At 45.3% G+C, this 22,695-nt stretch overlaps 1 protein-coding gene across 3 annotated transcripts in view; it reads right to left on the reverse strand.

Moving 5' to 3' along the window:
* Nucleotides 1-269: 269 nt before the first annotated feature.
* The window catches only part of Tead1 (TEA domain transcription factor 1), a 238,811-nt gene continuing 216,385 nt past the window's right edge, over nt 270-22,695 (reverse strand). For all 3 annotated transcript variants that reach the window (XM_052761369.1, XM_052761370.1, XM_052761368.1), the window contains 3 exons: nt 16,513-16,653; nt 13,681-13,833; nt 270-8,603 (listed from right to left, as the gene is read on the reverse strand). In XM_052761369.1, coding sequence (XP_052617329.1) covers nt 8,490-8,603; nt 13,681-13,833; nt 16,513-16,653 — 408 coding nt within the window. In that variant the 3' untranslated portion in view covers nt 270-8,489. The remainder of the gene's footprint in view (nt 8,604-13,680; nt 13,834-16,512; nt 16,654-22,695) is intronic.

Raw genomic sequence — 22,695 nt, forward strand, 5'->3', positions numbered from 1 at the left:
TCATCAGGCACAGGAGACACAACCACAGCTCCAACCCACTTCCCTCCATCCTTCGTATAACCCCACCCTCACACAGGGCAAGATGGCCCCATGGGTAGAGGCACTGGCTGCCAAGCCTGATGACCCGAGCCCATCACCAACACTCACATGGTGGAGAGGATTGAGCATGCCATTGGCTGTTGTGGACTTCCCATCCCAACAAAGTAAATGTAACTTAAGACAAAAGAAGGCAGATTTCATTCTCAACAGACTTTTGCAGACAAGAAAGGTGACCCACACTTTCATTTTCTTTATTTTTTTCATTGATACCGTATGGATACAAAGTTTCTAGAAAGCTACAAAATGTCTACCACTTTATCAAGAAGGCATCAAAATGTGTCACTTTGCAAAGACATGAAAACACCTGCAGGAACTGACACAAAAATAGCATTTTTAGAGTGATGAAATAATTGCACTTAACTGTCATGGATATTAAAGTTATCACACATATGTACCGCGAAAGCTAGAATACATTTTTTTTTTACAAAGCACTTTATAAAAAAATTCTCTGCACACAAACCCTATAATTTTCATATAACTATCATACTAAAGATAAATTCACTTTAAAGCCAACACTTACAACATTTTTTAACAGAAAGGTACCAGTACCTAAACACAAACGTTAACAAATACAAGAATACTGTACTGCCGGGAGGTTTAGCCAAATGCCTTCTGGAAGTTTCTGCAAACAGTTTAAGAAAACATGTGGACGAGCCCCTCTACCCTCTTCTCCACGGTCTCCCCGGAGAGGAACCCTGTCACCCAAAGGCTCGGGTTCCTGCCCAGACCCAGCAGCAGTACAATATCAAAGGAACCACTGACCAGATGAAACACTTCCGCCACAAGCCCACCCTATACACTTTACACAAGACACCAGAGAAGCCATGAAGTCGCTTAGAATGTGAACAAACACACAAGGCAAAAACCAGTTTTCATCAAATTTGAGCGTATCAAAGAAGTAAAGGCTTTTCAGGTTTTTTAACTGTTACAAAAAAAAAAAAAGTGGTTTTTTTTTGTCATTTTTCAGGCACGTACTGTTTTTGTTTTTACTGTTTTTTTTTTCCTTGTCTGAAGTCATAAGCCCATTGAAAAAGGCCTAGAGAAGTTGATCTTTCAAGGAGGTAACAGGAGACATACATTTGTTTTTAAAGAAGTGCAGTTTAGATCTATTTTACACAGTGAAACTAATCACAGAGAACAATTAATTTGAAAAATAAAAACATAAAACTCATGGACAGGTTTTCCAAAATAATGGATGTGTCAATTCTGCCCACCTTTCTAAGAAAGAGGGGAAACAGGATGCCCATGGTGAAACCTGACAAAGCTCAGGCTGAGCAGGGCTGGAGCCTAGTGGGAGAGCTGACCCTGTGGTCATGAACAAGGGTGGGGACACACACAAATGCTGCTTCTACCTAAAATGACGTAGTGTGGGCCACAGGAACCCAATGCAGATTCACAGAGGGAACAAGTTAGGACGGAGCAGTAAATACAGATATCTCATCTCAGCCAATTGTGCCTGACTTCAGTGAGGCCTGCCCTTTGCAATCAGTCCATTTTAAACACAAAACCTTCATTGTTGAGGATGTAAGCAGAGAGTTTAGGAGAGGCAACTACCACCAAACAAGACATCAATGGCTAGAAGGAGGCACAAGAAAACACACTTGACTAATTTCTTCCAAGTTGTGGTGTGTTCCTGCCAGGGAGGAGTCCAAGACACCAACCAAGCAGCTCTAACCTGTGCTAAGGAATTCGCCTTCCCATTTGACAGGTGTTTTTCTTTAAAAACAAAACGAAACAGGACTTTTATACAACTTGGGGTGGATGCAAGTCACGTCTGCAATTTCAGAGCCCAGAGAGGCTATTTCTTAGACACCGGGGAGGGCAGGGAGAAGGGATGTGGGTTTGGTACAGTTTCCAGGCTAACTTTCAAAGTCGTCTGTCATTACTTTTACACTTATATCAGCAAAGGAATTTTTAAAAAAAGGAAAAAGAAAATAAGAAAAGAAAAAAGACCCTATTTTTTTCCTGGCTTCTTTTTGCCTCCTCTGTCCTTTTCCTTACTGTATGAGGTTTCCAGATGCACAAAGATTTTACTCTAAGCTGACACAGACTTCAGAGTTGGCTCTCTGAGGACTAGAACATTCTTGAAAACTGCAAATGTTGTGCTCTTTGGAAGTCTCTCACAGCACATTCGGACATCTGGAGCCAGCAAATCTGCCCAAAGACACTTCAACTGCAATGACCCTAATGAATCCATTTTTATTTTTGTTCTGCACTGTCATCTCGATGCGAGGCTTCCAACAACCAAATGGTATCACTGTGTAAAGCAGGCAAGTGCGCACTGTCCTCCCAGTGGACGAGAGTCTCCACAGACTGGGTGTGGACACATGGAGAAGGCAAAGCCGTGGTGTCTGTCCACTGGCCAGGATTCGGGATTCGGGTGCTCGTGCGCAAGTTCCTTCCCAAGGATGCAGAGCTGGGTGACGAGTTGACGGACATGCCGGGGGTCGGGGGAGTCGGCACACACAGACACAACAGTTTGCGGGGTTCCCCGCTGCCGCACTGTGCTATAGGTGAGTGTGTGGTGGGGTCCCCACTGGCAGGCAGACTCACAGCAGGCAGGGACCACGCGGTGCTCTCATGAATAGAGGCCTGTGGTTGGTTACTCATCCCGGTTAACCAAAGGCATTATGGTGATCTCAAAATATTTTTGGTCTCTCTACAAATTGTCGTTATTATGGTGGCACTTTCTAAGATGGAATCTCGAGCCAAAGGCACTTTCATGCTGGAGTGCAGAAGATTCACAAATAGCTAAGTATTTGGTCATGAATTGAAAAGGCATCAATGAAAAGTACATTTCACTCTTCATAGTAAACTGCGGAGTTGCAGCCGTTAGTTTTGGTATGGATACGTATGTGAGAGCATGGTCAAAGAACTGACTTGGGTTCTGATTTAGGTTGTTTGAAACCAAGTCATCAGCTTTCTAGAGAGCTGGATTTAAAAAACGGGCTTTTGAAACAAAAATGAGAACGCTTTTGGCTTGTCCTGCTTCGGAAACTGGGCCAATTAGCACATGGACACCGAGACCAGGCGTGAGAAAAGGCTGGCGGCTACTAAGGTATTACTAAGGCACTGCTTCACTGGGAGGCTTTGGCAGCTGTGAATTAAAAACTCCCTTCAAGAAAATGAAAAGTAACAGTAGTAAGAGAAATGCTTCCAGCTTACAAAAGGGCTCACGGTTCCCAGGCAGCCTGTCACACCGACACCCTACGACGTGACGTCACCAAGATTTAAGGCTTTTCAGAAAAGACACGTGCAGGGCTTAGCCACAGAAACATCAACATAGAAGTCAGCAACTCAAGCATCCTCCTAATGTCACAGGTGAGGACACCAACACAGAGTTATTCTACCCTTCCTTAGGACAGGTGTGGTACACCAGAGCATATACAAAATTATACAAATTACAGGTACCTGGTTTGTAAAACTGACCATCATGTGACTTCAAGAATTTAGGGTTGTATAAAAATAGTGGCTAGTGCCACCATGGTATTGAAGCCTAATGAGGACCTGGATTGAGAAGTCCTTTGAGGAATTTGAACCCCAAAGGTTCTATTTTGGCTGGTGTGTGAGCAGGACGTTGCTGCTGGGATGGGTGGGAAATAGAAATTTGACTCAAAGCCCGTGGCTGGAGAACTGTCCTCCGAGGAAGTGAAGAGGCACATCAGACTTCCCATCTGCTTATGGTCCCCAGACAGCTACAGGGGATCTGAAGTGACCCGTCCATGCGTTCTCAGGGATCACTTCAGCACAGAGCACCAAGGAAAGATGGCTTCTACCCAGGGGAGGCTGCAGAAGAAAGAGAAGCCTTCACCCTTGTCTGTGACTGACTAGCCGGGGAGGCTTTGGACCAGGCATCTCATCCCTTCACGGTGAAGGGGAATGGACTGTGCTCTCTTAGGGACTGAGTTTGAGCCACCTTCTGGACCAGATCCAGGCCCGCTCCATCCCGAAAGCCCAGAGAGCGAGCGTGAAGCAAGCAGTGCAGAGGAAACTCACCCTAACAATTAAAGGCTGAGGAGGAGAGTGGGGAGCTTGTGAGAAAGAGTCAAATCTGGGGGGGGGGGGTTCTCTTTTTAAGCCCCAATAAAGCAAGGGCCACAGGACAAATCAGAAGTACTCTTTCAGTGGAAGTCAGATGGCTACTGGGAGGGTGCTGGCCAGCTGAACCCAGCTTTCTCAGACACGAGAGAAAGAGTAGCAGCAGGAGGGAGATGGTGGCTGCCCAGGAGTCACCTCTAAACAGGAGGAAGGATGCTGCAGAAGAACCACCTACCTGCCTCTACCCGACGCTCCTCCCCACCAGAAAAAAAGCTTATAGGAGAGAAGTTCTCACAGGATGAGCGAAGCAAAACTGGTTATCAATATGCTAATGATAAGTAAGAGAAAGGGCAGCCATTTCCAATGAAGGTTGAACCTTGCACAACCCAGGGCAATGAGCTGTGACAACTGTCAAAGTGGCCAGGAAGTCTCAAAACCTCCGACAATGCACAGGGTGATGGCCAATTAACTAGCCCAATGTCCCTGGCCTCCAGTGAGCTGGACTCTGGGGGTCCCAGGACATTTCGGTCTCTTTCATTGGAAAGATGGCTTCTAAACTATGCAGTGACTAAGCAAGATGTCTACCTATGTCCCTGACAGATCTGTCCTAGCATCACTGTGAGCCAACACTAAGAAGGGAGGGGTCACAGAAGAGAGAGGGCAGGGCTCGCCAAGGGGATCCTTCCGGTCTAGGGGAGGAGGGGACAAGGAACCAAGAAGGATTAGAGAGGTCAGGATTAGAAGTTAGGACACAAATCCTGCCCTAGGCTTTCATTTGAGAAATCAAGCAAGTCTGGGATAACTGGGTCATTGATTAAACGGGGAAACTCTAGAAGACTCACAAATCTTATAGCTACCCACACTGAAGACAGAACAGAGAGACTGAGAGGAGGAGGTGGGGGGGGTGCACTGGAGCAGAACACTGTCTTCTGGACATGAAAGGATCATAGCACTCATCAACTCACAGCAACTGTGAGAACAAGCTGGTCAAATTCCAGCACCGAGGGGGGACGGGGCTCATGAGCCTGCACCCCGGGGCTGAGGCTCTAGACAGTTGATAGCTTTTGGAGTAGGGGAAGTCCATTTTCTTTTAAGAGTATGCTTCCTGGTAGGCTGACCACGTTCCAGTGGATGTCTACACACCCCTGAGTATATATACGGGCAGCACAAATTTGCCATGGTGCGTGTGTGTGTGTGTGTGCTGGCTGGTTTTGTGTCAACTTAACACAAGCTACAGTCATCTGAGAGGAGGGAGCCTCAACTGAAGAAATGTCTCCAGAAGAACCGGCTGTAGAGCCGGGGGGTGGGGGCACACGCCTCTAATCCCAACACTCAGGAGGCAGAGGCAGGCAGATTTCTGTGCATTTGAGCCAGCCTGGTCTACAGAGTGAGTTCCAGGACAGCCAGGACTGTCACACAGAGAAACCCTGTCTTGAAAGAGAGAGGGGCAGAGGAGGAAGGGCTCTCGGCAGGCCTGCAAGGCATTTTCCTAATTAGTGACAGAGTGATGGAGAGGGTAAGGCTCAGCCCATTGTGGATGGTGTCACCCTTGGGCTGCTGGTCCTAGGTTCTATAAGGAAGCAGGCTGAACAAGCCACAAGGAGCAAGCCAGTAAGCAGCACCCCTTCAGGGTCTCTGTATTAATTCCCGGTCTCAGGTTCTTTCCCTGACTTCCTTCGGTGATGAACTATGATGTGGAAACGTAAGCAAATAAACCCTTGACTCCCCAACTTGGTTTTTTTTTTTTGGTCATGGTGTTTCATTGCAGCAATGGTAACCCTAAGATGGTGGTTATTTTCTTTTTTTAAAGAATAAAAAGTTGTGTGGGGGTGATATGAGGATGGAAATAAGTTAGGGGGAGGAATAGGGGTTGAATATATTTTAAAGAATTGTATCACTGTTTTAAGAGCCAAAAGTAAGTCAGGGTCATTCCTAACTCCCACCCCACCCCCACCCCCAGAAAGGCTCTGGAAGAAGAGTACATAGACAGTGAGGCCACACAGACACCATCCTCATTCTGTGAAGTTATACCCTCCCCATTGCCAGCCACTATCCTCTAGGTGGTACATGGGAAACAAACCCCCAGAGCCTGAGTGGTAGACCGCTCCCCCATCACATTCTTGGAAGGCCTGGCCTGTAGCCACAGGAGATCATTTGTACCCATTCATATAGTCCTGGTCTCAGGACAGTAGGGCATTCCTCTAGAGGAAGGATGTAGGAAATCGAAGCTAAAGAAACATCCCTAAAAAATTAACTAATGGTATCCCCAGGACAGAGCCTTAAACATCTGATCTGAAGACAGACAGAAGAGGAGAAACCCAGGGTAGTCATTCCTTTGAGGGCTGGCTTAGAATCAGGGAACCAAGGCAGTTCTCCTGAAGAGAAACAATGCCCCGCTGGCCTACGTAAAGGAGGCACATTGCTAATGACAAAGTCTTGCACATTCTCCTCAGGTCTTCCCAGGGACCAGGGATGCAGCTGGGAGGAGACAGAGTCAATCCAGTTTGGTTCTTTTAGCCAGCCATGCCCAACCACTAAAGACCACAAGTTGCTGAATATAATAAAAGCACAGGCAGAGCAGATGTTGGGGCAAAGAAGGGGTGTGTGTCACCTGGAAACAGCAGAAGTAGGAGTTTACTTGATAGCCTTGGTATAAAAAAAAAATTGCCATGCTTCTTAACTTAAAAATTTTGTCATGTTCTATTATGTTCACATATTCCTGTGTGCGCATGCATGTGTGTGCACACATGTGCACATGTGTGTAAGGAAACTCTTACTTTCCTCTTACCATCCCTGGGAAGTAGAGGGGCAACCTTTCTTGCTTCCCCAGTGAGAAAGCACTTAGGGAAGTAACCCCAGACCGGCCATCTTAAGCCAACTCTGCTGGGCAATGCTTTGGAATATTCAGATCAGAGAGGTGAAATCTCTCTTGGAAACAGAACTTCCTGAATGAGGGCTTCTGCTTGAAAAGATCAAGAGAGGGGTGGAGGGAAAAGAGAGGGGCAGGGGGGCGGGGGAGCACATAAAGTGCCCCTGCGGCTTATGAAGAGATGTCAAGAGATGCCCTTAGGGAAAATCTACCCATGTTTATAATGCAGACCAAGAGAAAGGTGGTAAGTAACCAGCAAACTACGGGAGGCAGGAGTTCAAAGAACTGAATATCCACATGCGCATGAACACAGAGCTATCAGGACAGATGCTTCCATGCATGGGGGGTTACCAGCAACAACACACTACCCACAGGCTGGTGAGGAGGCTTGTGACAGTGACATTCTGGGGAGCAGACACCAAGCCTGATGAGCCTCGCACTTGTTCAGATGATGACAGTTTTCTCCCAGCCACAGGATTCTGCATCCTTTGCAACTCACAGTGCAGTATTCGTGCCAATTTTTAAATTTTGTTATTAAATTTCAGTGGTTCAAATGTGAACTCTTCTCCATAGAAAATTTTGGTTGACCATATAAAATGCAACTGCACACACAAGACGATAACATTGTAAGCTTAGATTTGTTTCAGTATTATCTACTTATTGCAAAAAGAGCCATCTTTTCCTTTTCATTAAATAATCAATTATCACATTAGTACAATACAATTTTACATTTTTAAATATACTATATATGTTAAGGATAAGGGGTGACATTTTCTTCCTTTGCAACACCTGTTTCAAGAGTTTAATGAATTAGGATATTAGTTTTAACCTTGAGGGAGGGAAAGGTACAAAATTTGTCTCATTAGGATACTTCTACCAAGTATTTCTTAAGGCTATAGTTTAACATTTGGTTTTAAAAAGAAAGAAAGATTTCATTTAAAAAATAATTTAGTGAATTACATTCTTCCATAACTTCCACCCTAATTAGTTACAAAGATAAGTCTGAAGAATCTTAGTTTTCTTGTACTAATTTACATTTAAAGATTAATTTTACTTGTATCTTAAAACAAGAATTTTATGTTGGAAAAACAACAACAAAAAGAACTAAATACATTTGTATAAAGGCAATCAATGCTCCGTGGCCAATCCTCTGTCTCATTATTTTCTACCACAACAGGAAACAGGTCTGCAGAGAGAGAGGTTTAGGCTGGTAAGATTCACCTTCCCCAAGGAATTGTGGGTTGCAGATCTGAGGAATACACAAAAAACTGCATCACAACTTCACAGCTACAATGATAGCATGAACACATGAAAAAAATAATAAGTTCACTCAAACAGGATTTAGAAAAGTCAGGGTGTGACCTGGGGGGCCAGGGCATCACCTGTGGTGAGGTTTACAGTCAGTCGTTCGATAATGGAGAGAGTGTGTGTGTGCACATATGTGTGTGTATATACAGATATCTATATATATAAATAACCAGGTTCAGTCCTTTACAAGCCTGTAGATATGATGCTGTGCTCCATGTTCACTATTTGAAACTTCAAATACACAGGCCATGCAGAGGAGCGTTTCTTGTGTATCCCTGTTTGTTACCACCTGTTTAAAAAAAAAAAAAGGCATGTATATCATCACCCCACATAAATGAGAGCATGGTCTATTTGCCCAGAGTATGATTTGATGGGAGAGGAGCCGTCTTAAGGTGACGGGTGGATCAGAGACCCGTTCAGCCTCACTCTGTATCCTCCAACACATTCAGAAGATTACAAATCCCACTGGAACCCCATCTGAGCCCAGTACCATAATCAAGGAAGATCCTAGAGATAGTCTGACCCATTACCTGCAACCAACAGGTCACCTGTAAGAACTGGTGTGGTTTCTGTGTTTGGGATTAATTTGTTTATCATCAATAATCCTCTCTCACAAGACATTCACATGTTTTAGGTGACTTTCACCTATTTTAGTATTTTTTATCTTAATCTGAATTGACAAATAATTGTATATATTATAGTAATGTTATGATACATCATGGGATGGTTAAGTCAAGCTAACTATTATATTCACTATAGTTATTTATTTCTGTTAAAAACATTTAAAATCTCATTTTCCCATCTTATATTTAACTTGAGCTCAATTCTACTTCCCAACAGCCAACTACAGAGTTAACTTTACGGACACATTAGCCAGCAGTACCTGGATGCAGCAGAAGTATTTGCTGTATAAAAGACAGTGGTACAGACAGAATCCTGTTGAAAATGCTGCTTTCTGCTGACACAGGCTGTACCTCTCACAATGTGTTAGGGACTGCTCATCCATTCCCCCTGGGTGCTTTCCCTCACACCCATGATTAGCCTCTTTCAGATCTGAGCTCTGGCTCTCTTCCTCATGCTGGCCCCAGTCCTCCATGCCACCTCAGAAGGAACATTCAGAAGGCCAATCCGATCAAATTTACAACTTCACAACGCTTCGATGGTTTTCTGTGACTTTCATGTTCAAAAACATTTTGAACTTGAGTGCCTTATCTACCTTGTCAAGGGCCTAATTTCCCCTTGGCAACGGTCTGCTTCACCCATTTAAGTTTCCCTTGCTTTCAAGCACCCAAGCTCAGGGGCCCTGATTGAAAAAAATAAAGCCTCACCTCTGATTTTCTCCATGGAGCTATGTGATTCATACAGATTGGTTGTTTTCAATATCCAGCTCATCTGTGGACTATGAAGAACTAGCCCACGTCTTCTAGTTAACCAGCTCAGGCATGGTACGCCATGATCAAGCATTTGATGAGTGACCAAAACTCCCAACAACCACCAATGCTGTGTGCTCACTATGCGTCTACCATGGTATGAGATACCTGGCCCAGACAGGGTCGCATCCCACCTCACAACTCTGTGACTGGGTGCTACCTTCCCCATGACAGAGGAGACTGAGGCGCTGTCTGCTCTACACTACTCAGTTCAAAGCTGTTAACCCACCTGCAGGTCTTCCCCACCTATGAGCTACATAATCCCATCTCAGCACAAGGACCCTCTTTGCCGGACACTGGTGATCATTTTATTTTCCATTCATTTGCTGGATGAATGCCTGCCTCCCTCATCTGCCCTTGAGATGGCTGCTCCACTCATTCAGTTCATCACAATATTCCTAGCACCAGACACCCAAATATGCACTTAGGTAAAGTCTTATTTGCTTGGTAAATGTGAAAAATGTCCAACTTGTTTTTCAACTTAAAACATCCTCTTTACCATCCCTGAGAACCCCACCCCCACATCTCTCTGGACTTCTGTAGTGCTTAGTTCAGAAATACTTAACAATTTATATGACTCTATCATAATCTACTCACTTGCTTCTTTGACTCAACAGGCAAGTCATCACAGCACAGCGCATGGCTGTTAAATCACTTCCTAGCAGTCAATGCTATCCCCATGGTGTAGCTGAGGGAATTTAAAGGATCTTATGGTCACCTTGAGGTGGAGAATACAGATTTGAGTGATCCCTTTATGAATGGAGACAGCCATGCAGGTCTGGAGACTTTAGATGGCTTGGCTAGGCACATAAAGCAGAGGGCCTTCAGCTCAAGTTTTCTGATTTCATGACTATAGTCTGTCAATCACCATGACCTTGAGTGCGTCATAATGATTCCTTCACCACAAAAATGATACTGTAGTTCATGGTAAGAACTTTATAATTGCATTTGCAAAGGGTCTTTGTATCCAGCATAATGCTAGAAATGACTTAGACACTCCCATATTCTTATAAATTCACTCTGTCTATAGCGAAGATTGAAAACCCAGAGCCTCGTGTACGGTAGCTAAGTTCTCTACCACTGTGTGTCCCCAGGTCTCTTTTCATTTTGCTTTAAAATATTTTATTTGATTTTACTTTATATGTGTGAGTGTTTGCCTGCATGTATATATGTGTAACATGCCCCTAGTGCCCTCAGAGGCCAGAAACTGAACCTGGGTCCTCTGTAAGAGCAAGTGCTCTTAACTGCCAAGCCAGCTCTCTAGTGCCATCTTTCCACTATTTAATCTGAGACAGGGTCTCACTAACTTGCCTATGCTGGCCTTGAACTCTCTGTGGGCCCAGGCAGACCTTGAATGTGCAATTCTCCTGCCTTGGCTTCCTGAGAATCTGGGATTGCAGGCCTACGGCACGAGGTCCAACCTCTGTAAACTTGGTATCAAAGAGATTGAGAAGCAGAGGGAAAATAAAGTAAGCAACCTCAGAAGACAACAGGTACACTCGGCTCATGGGTCACCTTTGTCTTTCTCAGCTCTGCTTGGGCTATTACTGCCTCTATGTGCTCAGCTCAATTACTGAGGCGAAAGGATGCAACCAGAGAGCCTACTCTACCAGTTTGCAAGACTTTAAATTGGTCAGATAGTGTAATTTCTCCTGTCCATCAACTAGATGGTTTATGTTTTGTAGTCCTGAAGTCTGTGGTTTTCTAAAGCTATAATATTCTTTCATTCTTTCTTTTCTTTTTTTTTTTTACATGTGTATTGGTGTTTTGCCTGCATGTATGTCTGTGTGAGGGTGTCGGGTACCCTGGAACTGGAGCTACAGACAGTTATGAACTGCCATGTGGGTGCTGGGAATTGAACTCGGGTCCTCTGGAAGAACAACCAGTACTCTTAACCACTGAGCCACCTCTCCAGCCCCATGATATTATTTCTAACAAATGTTTTTTGGCAATTTTTTTTTTTCCGAGACAGGGTTTTCTCTGTGTAGCTTTGTGCCTTTCCTGGAACTCTTGGCAATTATTAATTGCTTATATCAAAATATTTTGTTTACCTCTTAATGACACTTGTTTTGAGAGGGTTTCCTATAGCCTAGGTTGGCCCTGAACTCCTGATCCTCCTGCTTCCACTTGCCAAGTACAGGGATTACACACATGTGCCAGTATGACTGGCTGTAATGACATTTTTAACCAAACCCAGTGAGGTCCCAGGATAGCTCTGCTGGTGGAAGTTATATATCCAGAGGCATGTTGCTGACAGGCACCTGGCTCTGTGAGAATTAGGGGCTTTGACATCTCAGGGCCACATTCAATTCAGCCAGGCTCTCTGAGGCAGAGTTGGGACTGGGGCTATCATCATCTTCAATGTGCAGTCACAGACAGAGCTGGAGTTGAAACTCCTGCTAAGAGAGATGGGTGGCCACCCACTTAAGACTTCAAGTCATCGAGGTGTTTGCGAAGTCTAGAAAGAACACCACACTCCCGCCTGCTCCCGAGTACTGAGCCCTGCACTCGTTTCTGTGTCTACTTAGGCCAGAGTTTGATGCTGCATGTTCTCCTTGATCACTCTTCCTCTTTATCTTCTTTTCTTTTGGAGATATGATCTCTATCTAAATACGGAGCTCACTGATTAGGCCAGGCTGGCCGATGGCCTCCGGGGATTGAGCTGTCCTGGCCTCCCCAGGCAGTACCATGAGGCCTGGCTTCTTGTGGTGCAGAGAAACAGTGCTGAGTCCTCACACTTGTGTGGTACTGACTGAGTCAGCTCCCCAGTTCCCACACACGTGGACTGCAGCAGAGCACAGTTTGAGACAGACACCTGCTCCCCGCCATCACACACTCTGTAACCTCGTCTTCCACCAAAAGGCTACTGCTGACATTAGAGACAGGAGTTCTGGATTTCCTCAGCCTTCCAGTTTCTAAGCTTCAGGAGCACACAGGCACAGCTGAGACTCCACTAAGAGTCTCTCTCTCTAGAGTAAGCCAAGCTTGTAGGAAAGATCCCATCCATGCATGCCGGCCCTCTGTCTAAGCTCTGAGCCCCTGATGGCATGGACTCCTCATCCTGGCTATGCCATGACTACGTAGGTTGCTAGGTCAGCATGGCAAGCACCTTTACCTGAGCCATCTCACTGGCTTGTTTGAAAACAGGGTCTCATTATGTCTGTCTGCCTTCAACCTGCTGATCCCCCTGCCTCAGCCTCCCAAGTATGGAGATTACAGGGGGCATGCACCACCTCATAAAGTCTAAATCAGTTTGTTTTTAAATAGGAAGGAACAAATGGAAAGAGCCTTTCAAACCAAACAAAACAGGATCAATCTGACTGAGACTCACGTCCCGGTGGGACCAACACGTCAGGTAAGGCATTCTCCAGGTAAACCTGCAAGCTCGCCATTCTGGTAACAGAACCATGTGGCAGGCATTCAGAGTACTGTCTGATCACAGAGGGCCTTCTCAGCCCCCCAGGAAACCTGTTCTCACTGAGTTTTGTTTTGGCATTCTGGTCTTCCAGTTTAATCAAGAATTATTTTCTTTTTAAAAAAGCCTTATAAAACCTATTAACAAAATGCTTTATGAACCTGTTTTGAGGACAAGAGTCTCGGATTCTGGAACAGATCCAAAATCAAGGCATTGGAGCTTTGAAACAGTCTTTGGGACTTCTCTCAACTCTGCAGCCATGGTGCCGAAGGACCCGGGCCATCATTTCCTGTTGTCTTGGTTCTGAATTCAGGTCGCACCTGGACCTGTCTTTCAATCCAAGCCCCACTACAGCCCATGTTTGTTGGCTGGGTCATGTAATTCAGTTGCTGCCTGACCACCAGATATCCAAGTTTTCTTTCTGAAAACCTTGCTACCTCCCCACCCACCTTCCTCATTGTCCTCAACACGCCTCAGGACAGACTCTGTCAATGCCAAACCAGGAGAGAGACAAACATTACCAATAAAATGGTGAAGTTTTCCAGAACACTGTTCATCATATATTTCTCTGGTAAGTGTTTGAGCTTATGGATGAAGTTGATCATATATTCACACATTGGTGAGCGGTTTATTCGGTACACAAATCGGCCATTCTCGAACCTTGCATACTCCGTCTGCAAGGGAAAAGAGGTTTGAGTAATTTTTTTATATTTCAGAACACAGAGGATGGCTGCTTCTGAAAGCATGCACTTTTCAACATGAATCATCAGTTAACATGCTTTGTTCTTTGTGTAGATTACCTAATTAAAAACAAACCCTACCTTTACTGCTATACACAGCATCTATTATTTTTCTGGAAGTTTAAAAAAAAAAAATGAGGCAAAGGGTAACCTTTAAAGGATTTGATAGATTCTTTTTTCAGCAAAAAGTATGTGTGTGGCAACACACACATTGTATTCACACAACTCTAGGGAAGAGGCAAAGTAACACAAACTTAGAGGACATGATTCTAAAGCCCCAAAACAAAACTGTTAGCACCGAACCAAAAATGGTACAAGGAGACTGCAAGAAGTGGCCACTAGGCCCGAATCCACAGAGAATTCAAGACCCTAAGGGAGGAACCACGGGGTTGAACAGGACAATCTGGTGCAATGGATACTCTGAAAACAGATCCTCCCACCAAGACAGGGTTTCTCTGTGTAGCCCTGGCTGTCCCGGAACTCATTCTGTAGACCAGGCTGGCCTTGAACTCACAGAGATCTACCTGCCTCTGCCTCCCAAGTGCTGGAATTAAAGGTGTGTGCCACCACCGCCCAGCAATAGGTCTTCTTTTGAGACAGGTATGTAGCCAGGGCTGGCCTGGAACTAGACATGTAGATCAGGCTGGCCTTGAACCATGTACCACCAAGCATAGCTCTGAAGACAGATCCTTGATACAGATCTTTAAATCAGGCTCCAAAACCCAAAGCCTGTCTGGTCTAGAAACCAGAATCTAGAAACATGAAACTGACACAAATCATAAAATATTCAGAATTTAACAAGAAACAAACCAGTATGATAAAAATCATAAAACCTTATTAGAATACCTACAATGAGACAGAAATGCAAACAGATTTAATATTAATAACATATCATTTTAAATGTAATTATAGTGCCCAAACTTTCTTTCGTTACACTAAATAAAGTGCACATTATTTGGAAATAGGAAGGCTGGTTCCTAGTTTAGCAAAGCCGGAAAAAGAGCAGTCAGATGGACTTGTCTCACCTGACCCTAGGGCCTAGTTACAAGGTCACTAGGCCACAGGGTACTGGGTAGGACAGAGACACAGGGGGTGAAAGAAGACCCAGAAGCTCCTAGGATATTCGGGAATGTTACAGAGACAGTTTCAGTTGGAAAAAAGATTAATATTAACAAGTATAACTATTTTCACATTTATTTTGTCTGTTTGATGTATGTATGTATGTATGTATTTGGCATGCACATGGAGGTCAAAGGACAACTACAGGAGTTAGTTTTCTCCTTCTGCCATATGGGTGTCAGGAATTGAACTCAGGTCCTTAGGCTTGGCGGCAAGCGCCTTACCTGCTGGGCATCTTGCTGGGTGATACCCACCCCCCAAATCTAATCCTAATTTCGTGTTCCTGCTTCTCTGTCAGAGCATTCAGTTCCTCTCCCACTCCAGTTTTAATTATCTCTAGTGCTCAGGGCTCCTAACTGATATTTCCTGTCTCTCAAGACCACTCTTCCATCTCCAATTATCCCCATTTGTCCCTTGAAAACATACCTTCTGGTCACTGCTGCTGGCAAACATAGAGAGTGTGACCTCTGGCTTCCCCTCCTCTTTAAGCTTTAATACACAGTTACTAAATTCCATTTAAAACCTCTTACTGGAGTCCCACTGAAGCCATTTCAAGAAAGCTCATGACCTCTATTAAATTCACCATCAACTCGACCAACCGTATCCTTTCCTGCCTCTTTACCGTCTGCCTCACACAGCACGAGCTGTGCTCAGGAGGCTCTGGGGCAGCCCACACCCTTAGGGCTCTGCCCAAATCCTTAAAACCTTCCCTCTCCAGCCAGGCAGCCTCTAGCTGGGTTGGAGCCTTGCCACAGGCTGGTTAGGTCCTGGCCCTGGAGTCCAGAACGGCTGCAAATAAAGTCTGACTCTTCCGGTGGTGGGGAAGGCAGAAGACTCTGATAAGACAAACGTGTCTGTGAAAGAAGGGGAGGCACGAAATATGCAAGTTGAATGTAGATATTTCCTAATGCCTGTATGAAATGCTTGAGTTTTTGTGTTCATTTTGAGACAGGGACTCTGGTGAGTACCCCAGGCTGGCCTGGAACTCGGGAGTCTCATGCCTCAGCTTCCCGAGTGCTGCGATTACAGGCATGGGTCAACATTTCCCACTGAAATTTAAACTAAGAACAATAAAAATTTTAAAAAAGTAAAAGTAGCAAAAGCAACAATTTCCAACTCCAAGTGTCAGGTTTTAGAGTTGGGGCACCACGCAGCTGCACCCACCTTCACCACTGCCCACAATGCCTGCAGCTAGAAGCAGGGAAGCATCCTGACCCAGAGGCCCTTCTAGAACCCCCAGGGGGCCTCTCACCCAGAAGACCGGTACAGGCCGGCTGGGCAAGACTTCCCTCACAGAGAAGGCTAGCACAGAGCATCCTGTTTGCTTTCAGGAGCCACCCAATCCTTTTGACCTTTACGGATCTATCAGGGAAAAGGTGTGAGTGGAAGAGAAAGACATCCAGAAAAAACACCGCCCTCCACCCCGCTGCCAACCAGATGTTTAAAGGAAGGCAACAGCTCCCAGAGGACTTTCTCATCTAGAGGTCAACTTACCTCTACTTTTTCTACTACTTGTTTCCCAAAGGAGCACACTTTGGTGGAACAGGTAACCGTCATGTTTTCAGAACTCTCGTACTGACTGCTCACACCGTAAAAAGCCCCGGCGTCATCTTGGATATTACAGTTTAAGTCCGCCTGTTGGAAGGAAGTGGGGCAGGTTAATTCTCTCCTCCTAGGATCATGGTGACAAAGGACAGAGTAAACCATCGAGCAGCTATGCAGCGGGGAAGAGAGACCTCTCTACAGACACCACCTTGGCGGGAAGCCACTTGCTTCCCAGGTGGGGCCGGAACTTGCTACATAGCCAGTCTCCACCTCCTAAGTGCTTACAGGAATGTGCCACCATACTCAGTTCCCAGGTGCCAGGTGTTAAACCCAGCCAGGGTCTCATGCATGCTAGGTAAGCACTCCACCAACTGAGCCCTGCATCTGTACACATCTGGGAACTTGTCCCTTGTAAGGACATGCTACCAGCATGCATTCTGCCTGACTCCCTTGTATTTAGTATTGGAACAGCACTGTACCCTTGTAATGAAAATTCTGTAAGTTTCTAAAATGTACAGAAAAGCAGGGCATGAACTGACTGTGTACTTCGCCAATCTTGTGAGAGACTTAAAAAACAAAACCAACCAAACAAACAAACAAACAAAAAAAAAAAACAAAAAAAACAAAACAAAACCAGGCCCCTCCAGATGACACCGAATCAAAAGAAGAAAGCTTCCTATTAATGACCACCCTACAAAGATGCTGAATCACAGCTACTCAAGTCACTTACAACACGCACGGTAACTTGTCAATCAATACACATAGATCTTCTGAACATATCTTTTTTTTTAAGTTTTATTTATTTGTTATGTATACAGTATTCTGCCTGCATGTATCCCTGCAGGCCAGAAGAGGCACCAGATCTCATTACAAGTGGTTGTGAGCCACCATATGGTTGCTGGGAATTGAACTAAGGACCTCTGGAAGAGCAGTCAGTGCTCTTAGCCATCTCTCCAGCTCATCTTCTGAACATATTAACCACCGTTAAAATGACAGTTACGGACTGACATCAGCAAAGCTGATAACGACAGCATTCAATGTTCACACTTCCAACCCTACAAGCTGAAGGGAAGTTTGCCACCCATGTTGGTCGCAAATCTAGATTCCACAAGTGAAGTAGGTGTTCTCTTTCTTTATCCAGTGCTGACTCTATTTCAGCTCTATTTAAAATTTCAAACTCTAAAGAGAGAATGGTAGTGGCTGAGTCGGCCTCTTCATTCTCCCCATCCCTGTCACTCATTTACAAATCCATTAAAGGAAACCAACGGTTAAGGCTGTCCGTGGGGGCACTGGCTGCTCAAGCTGAAGTTGCAGCTGCAGCAGGCTCAGACAGCTGTTACAAACAACTGCAGCAAAGGACCTCTAATGCATCTGTGCGTATTACTAAAGGCTAATAACTCAGGCTATGAGTGCTATTTTAAAGCATGCATGTGCTATGTATGTAAAAGAAACCTCCAATTTATCATTTCCTTAATTATTTAGGCACACAATTTGGAGGGGTATTTCACCAGTAAAATTACTTTAGAACTATGTGCACATGGTAATAATGAAGACTTTTTTAAATGAATGGTTCCTGCCATTGTCTGTCAATTCCCCACAGACAAGCAACCCTCTTAGCTTAAGCCTGCACCAGATCATGTTCATTTCTACTTTGCCCTGGGTCATTGCTGTGTCTTAGGACTATCCAGATACTGCTGACGAGCTTCCATTTGGAGTAGATGATCTATCATTATACTTACCCTTAAGTTATTGGTCAGGTATGGTGGCACAGCCCAGCAATTTCATTCTGGGGACTGAGGCAGGAGGACTGCAGCAAATTTGAGGCCAGCTTGGTCTACATGAGACTTGGTCAATTCAAGGCCAGTAAGAGCTATATGAGACTCAATATCAAAAAAGAAAGTTCTTAAAGGTCTGGAGGGATGGCTCAGCCTTTAAAGGTTAAAAGCTCTTGCTGCTTTTCCCGAGGAGCTGGGTTTGATTCTCAGCACTGACATCGTAGTTTACAACTGACTGTAATTCCAGTTCCAAGGGATCTGATGCCCTCTTCTGACCTCCTTCAGTACCAGGTACTCATGCAGTACACAGACAGATTCCACAACATGACTGGATGCAGCAAAACACCCAGAAAAATGGATGGATGGATGGATGGATGGATGGATGGATGGATGGATGGATGGATGGAGATAGACAGATGATAGAAAGATAAGAAAAGAAAACTTCAAGGTGCTGGGGCTGAAGGTCAGTTGGTAGAATGCTCTCACCAAGCATATACCTCAAAACTTGGGCACTCAGAAGGTGGAGACAGAAGAATCAGATGTTCAAGGTCATCTTCAGTTACATAGTACATTTGAGGCCAGTCTGAGATGTATGTGATGCTGTCTCAAACCAAACAAACTTAAGAGCAGCCTCCTTACAAGATGCTCACTGCAGCGCTTTGCTTGGTCTTCCGGCATTTTATCTGTGACATTCAGCCACATGATTCCTCACTGCTTAGTCACCCTTGTTACTTTAGTAGCTGGTTCTGCACCACCCTCGTTTCTTCTTCCCTTACACTCTGAGAGAACAAGTCAGGCAACGGTGGTGCACACTTTTAATCCCAGCACTCAAGAGGTAGAGGCAGGTGGTTCTCTGTGAGTTTGAGGGTAGCCTTGTCTACAGAGCAAGTTCCAGGACAGCCAGGGCTACACAGAGAAACTCTTGTTTTGAAAAACCAAAAAAACAAAACAAAAATTCTGAGAGAACTTCAAATTGAAGATGCAAATTTCGGAGTTTGGATTTTAAAAGATTTCCCCAGAGAATGGCAAATAACCCATTTGGCAATATCACAACTGCTTTACAAAAGCTATCCCTACATGTGAAAAATAATCATGCAGTCATGAACTATATCACAGATGTTCTTAAGAGATAGTCTAGGAGATGGCACTGATGTGAAAGAGAATTAATTACCCGTCAGCTGATGGCATTAGAATTATTCTTGAAAGAAACTTAGGGGGACTGGAGAGATGGCTTAGTGGTTAAGGGTACTGGCTGGTCTCTCAGAGGACCTGGGTTCAAGTCCCAGCACCCACATGGCAGCTCACACCTCTCAGCAGTTCTAGTTCCAGGGGACCTGACACCCTCACACAGACACACATGCAGGCAAAACACCAATGCACATAAAATAAAAAAATAAATCACTGAAAGAAACTTAGTCAACGAACTCCTCAAGAGCAAGGAAAACATAAGAATGCACGTGTCATAGCAACAAAGGAGACAGCTGTAATTAGTCTGCGGCTCACAGAAACCCACTACCCACCCTGCTGCCTTGCCCACAACCAAAGACTCAGGTGTAAAAACATCTAACTTGGGCTGGAGTGATGGCTCAGTGGTTAAGAGCACTGACTGCCCTTTCAGAAGTCCTGAGTGCAATTTCCAGCACCCACATAGTGGCTCATAACCATCTATAACTGTAGTCACATGGGATCAGATGACCTCTTCTGGTGTACAGATAGATGTACAGGCAGACAAAACATCCATACACATCAAATAAACAAATCTTTGAAAAACAGACACCTAACTCACAGAATTCTGACAACAAAAAAATAAGGGAGAAAAATTATGCTGCTCTTGGGGGTTCAAACTATTCCTGCCAGTTTTTAATATAACCACAGGGTGTTTTCTGCGAGCACATACATAGAAAAATACAAGAAACAGTGAAGGAAAACCCACACTCGCTGCATACCAGTGAAATACATCTTGTACCCTGAGCTAGCTGGAAGAGGCTGACTCTGGAGTGGGTTCTGAAAAGGGGAGGGATGGGCAGCCCAAGGAGGCAACCCTTCTGAGAGACCCACTCAGTTGCCCTAAGGATGAAGGGGCTGCAGAGTTCAACTCTTTCTCCTCCATGCAGAACCCCCTCTCGCAGCTCCCTGGCCTGCGCTAACCCATGTCTAAGTGTTTCCATGAATTTCTTCAGTAGCGTTGCAGGAAGCAGTCAATGGTCACATAGCTCCATTTCTGTCCAATGTGCTTCCTACTGCTGCTGCAACAAACTGCCTCAGATTTAGAGGCTTAAAACATGAAGTGATCTTGCACGTCAGGTGGCCAGAAATCCTACTGGGTCTCACCAGGCTAAAACCAAGTTATGGATTAGCAAGGCTGTCTTCTCTCATTGGAGACTGGGGGAAATCTGTTTCTTAGCCGGCTCCAGCGTCTAAGGGACACCCGAATCTCTCATGGGTTGCTCCTGCTTCCTTTCATTCCTTCCTATCTCTCTGGGTGTGTCTTCTCCATCACTCTTCTCCCATGATTACACTGGGCTCGGTCAGAAATGTAAGTTACCCTCCCACCTGAACCTCAGCCCCATTGACCTCCTCCCTGTGCCTTGCTGGGTAGTGTGGCATAGTCACAGACCCCATAGATACAGACATGGCACTCCCTGGGGCATCACAACTCTGCCTAGCACAGGCGCTGATAAGCCAGCAGTAAAGGTCCATTAAGAGAAAAGCATCTCTTGCCGGGCGGTGGTGGCGCACGCCTTTACTCCCAGCACTCGGGAGGCAGAGCCAGGCGGATCTCTGTGAGTTCGAGGCCAGCCTGGGCTACCAAGTGAGTTCCAGGAGAGGCGCAAAGCTACACAGAGAAACCCTGTCTCGAAAAAACCAAAAAAAAAAAAAAAAAAAAAAAAAAAAGAGAAAAGCATCTCTTCTAGAGATGAATCTCTGGCCTGGGTAGAGACCTAAGAGTCCAGGTGGGCAAGGTCCAGGACCTGGCTAATGAACTAACTGCCCTTCAGGAAGATGGTCCCACTCTTAGGAAGGCAGGTTCACCTCAAGCCATACTAAAGGATTAATAATTTGGCTTTAATGAGATAATATACTTTTCTCCCAGAATTCCTGCCCCAGGGCCACAGTGTACTGGGACCACAACTATAGGGCTCCATGAACCTGTCCACTTTCCTGAATTACTCAGAAAAGCCTCATCTTCCCTCTTCCTCTTTCTCCCTGTGTTCTAAGCATGCTTCCTCATGCACCCTGGAGTTCCTTATGCTTCGTCTGAGGCTCCCCCGCCTCCCAGCCATATGGCTGCCTCTCCACCATGTGGCAGGCTGACCTCCCCAGCAGTTAACTCAAATGGCATGCCTCCCATCCCCTGCTCTTCTCCTTCCAAGCAGTGCTGAGACTTGCAGTTGGCCTGCTCTGGGGATTTTCTTTTCAACTCTAGAAAGAACTGCCCTTCCACTCCATTTGAGTCTGTTCTTAAATCCTCTTGTTAATGACTGAGAACTCCGAGAGAAGACCCTGACTTCCCTGGCATCACTGCTTCCGGTAGCATCCACCCAGACTTCCAGGGGTTAGAAGACAAGTCTGACACTCTCCCAGTCTCTCCGGTGGGCTCCATCCTAGGACTCAAATTACCAATCCATTTTCATGAAGCTGCCCCCTGCTGTTAGATTCCTGCCTGTCCGGTCCAGCTATTCTGGATGCTGCCTCACCAGTCATGCCTCTTCTCTGTCATCTGAACAATGGCATGGGCAGCAGGGCCTCCCATTTCTCATCTATAACTAGAGGAGAAGACATGAACAGCTGCTGTAATGCAGTGAGGAATGGGCACACACCAATGCACCTGTGAGCACCTGTAGTAGCGACAGTTAGCAAGCGTCACCAGCCCTCACTCCTGTCAACTCCACAACTGAACTGTGCACCAGGACAGCGTCCCATCTACAGAGACCTTACTAAGTACAACCAATAAACATGATGATGGCCATCAAGATACCAGGCTTAGCTTCAATCCACACGGGTGTGAATGGCAAGCTGGCTTTTCCCAGATAAACAAAGTGGAACGCTTGACTGATTTGTGAGTATCGTGTCATATCTGACACACTGGGTGTAATTGCTCAGACAGGTATAAACCCACCAATTCTCCACAAAGGCACAAGTAGAGATATTCTGGAATACCCTCTGGAAACCAACAAAAAAGAAGTTACTTGCTGTGAAATATTTGTTTACACTGTAAAGATGTGTCTCTGCCTAAGGTACCTTCTGATTGGTTTAATTAAGAGCTAAATAGCCAATAGCTAGGCAGGAGAGAACAGGCAGAACTTCTGGGGAAAGAGGACTCTGGGAAGAAGAGGCAGAGACAGCTAGACTCAGA

Source organism: Peromyscus californicus, unplaced genomic scaffold, assembly GCF_007827085.1.
Source record: "Peromyscus californicus insignis strain IS unplaced genomic scaffold, ASM782708v3 Scaffold_4__1_contigs__length_199733344, whole genome shotgun sequence".
NCBI lineage: Eukaryota > Metazoa > Chordata > Mammalia > Rodentia > Cricetidae > Peromyscus > Peromyscus californicus.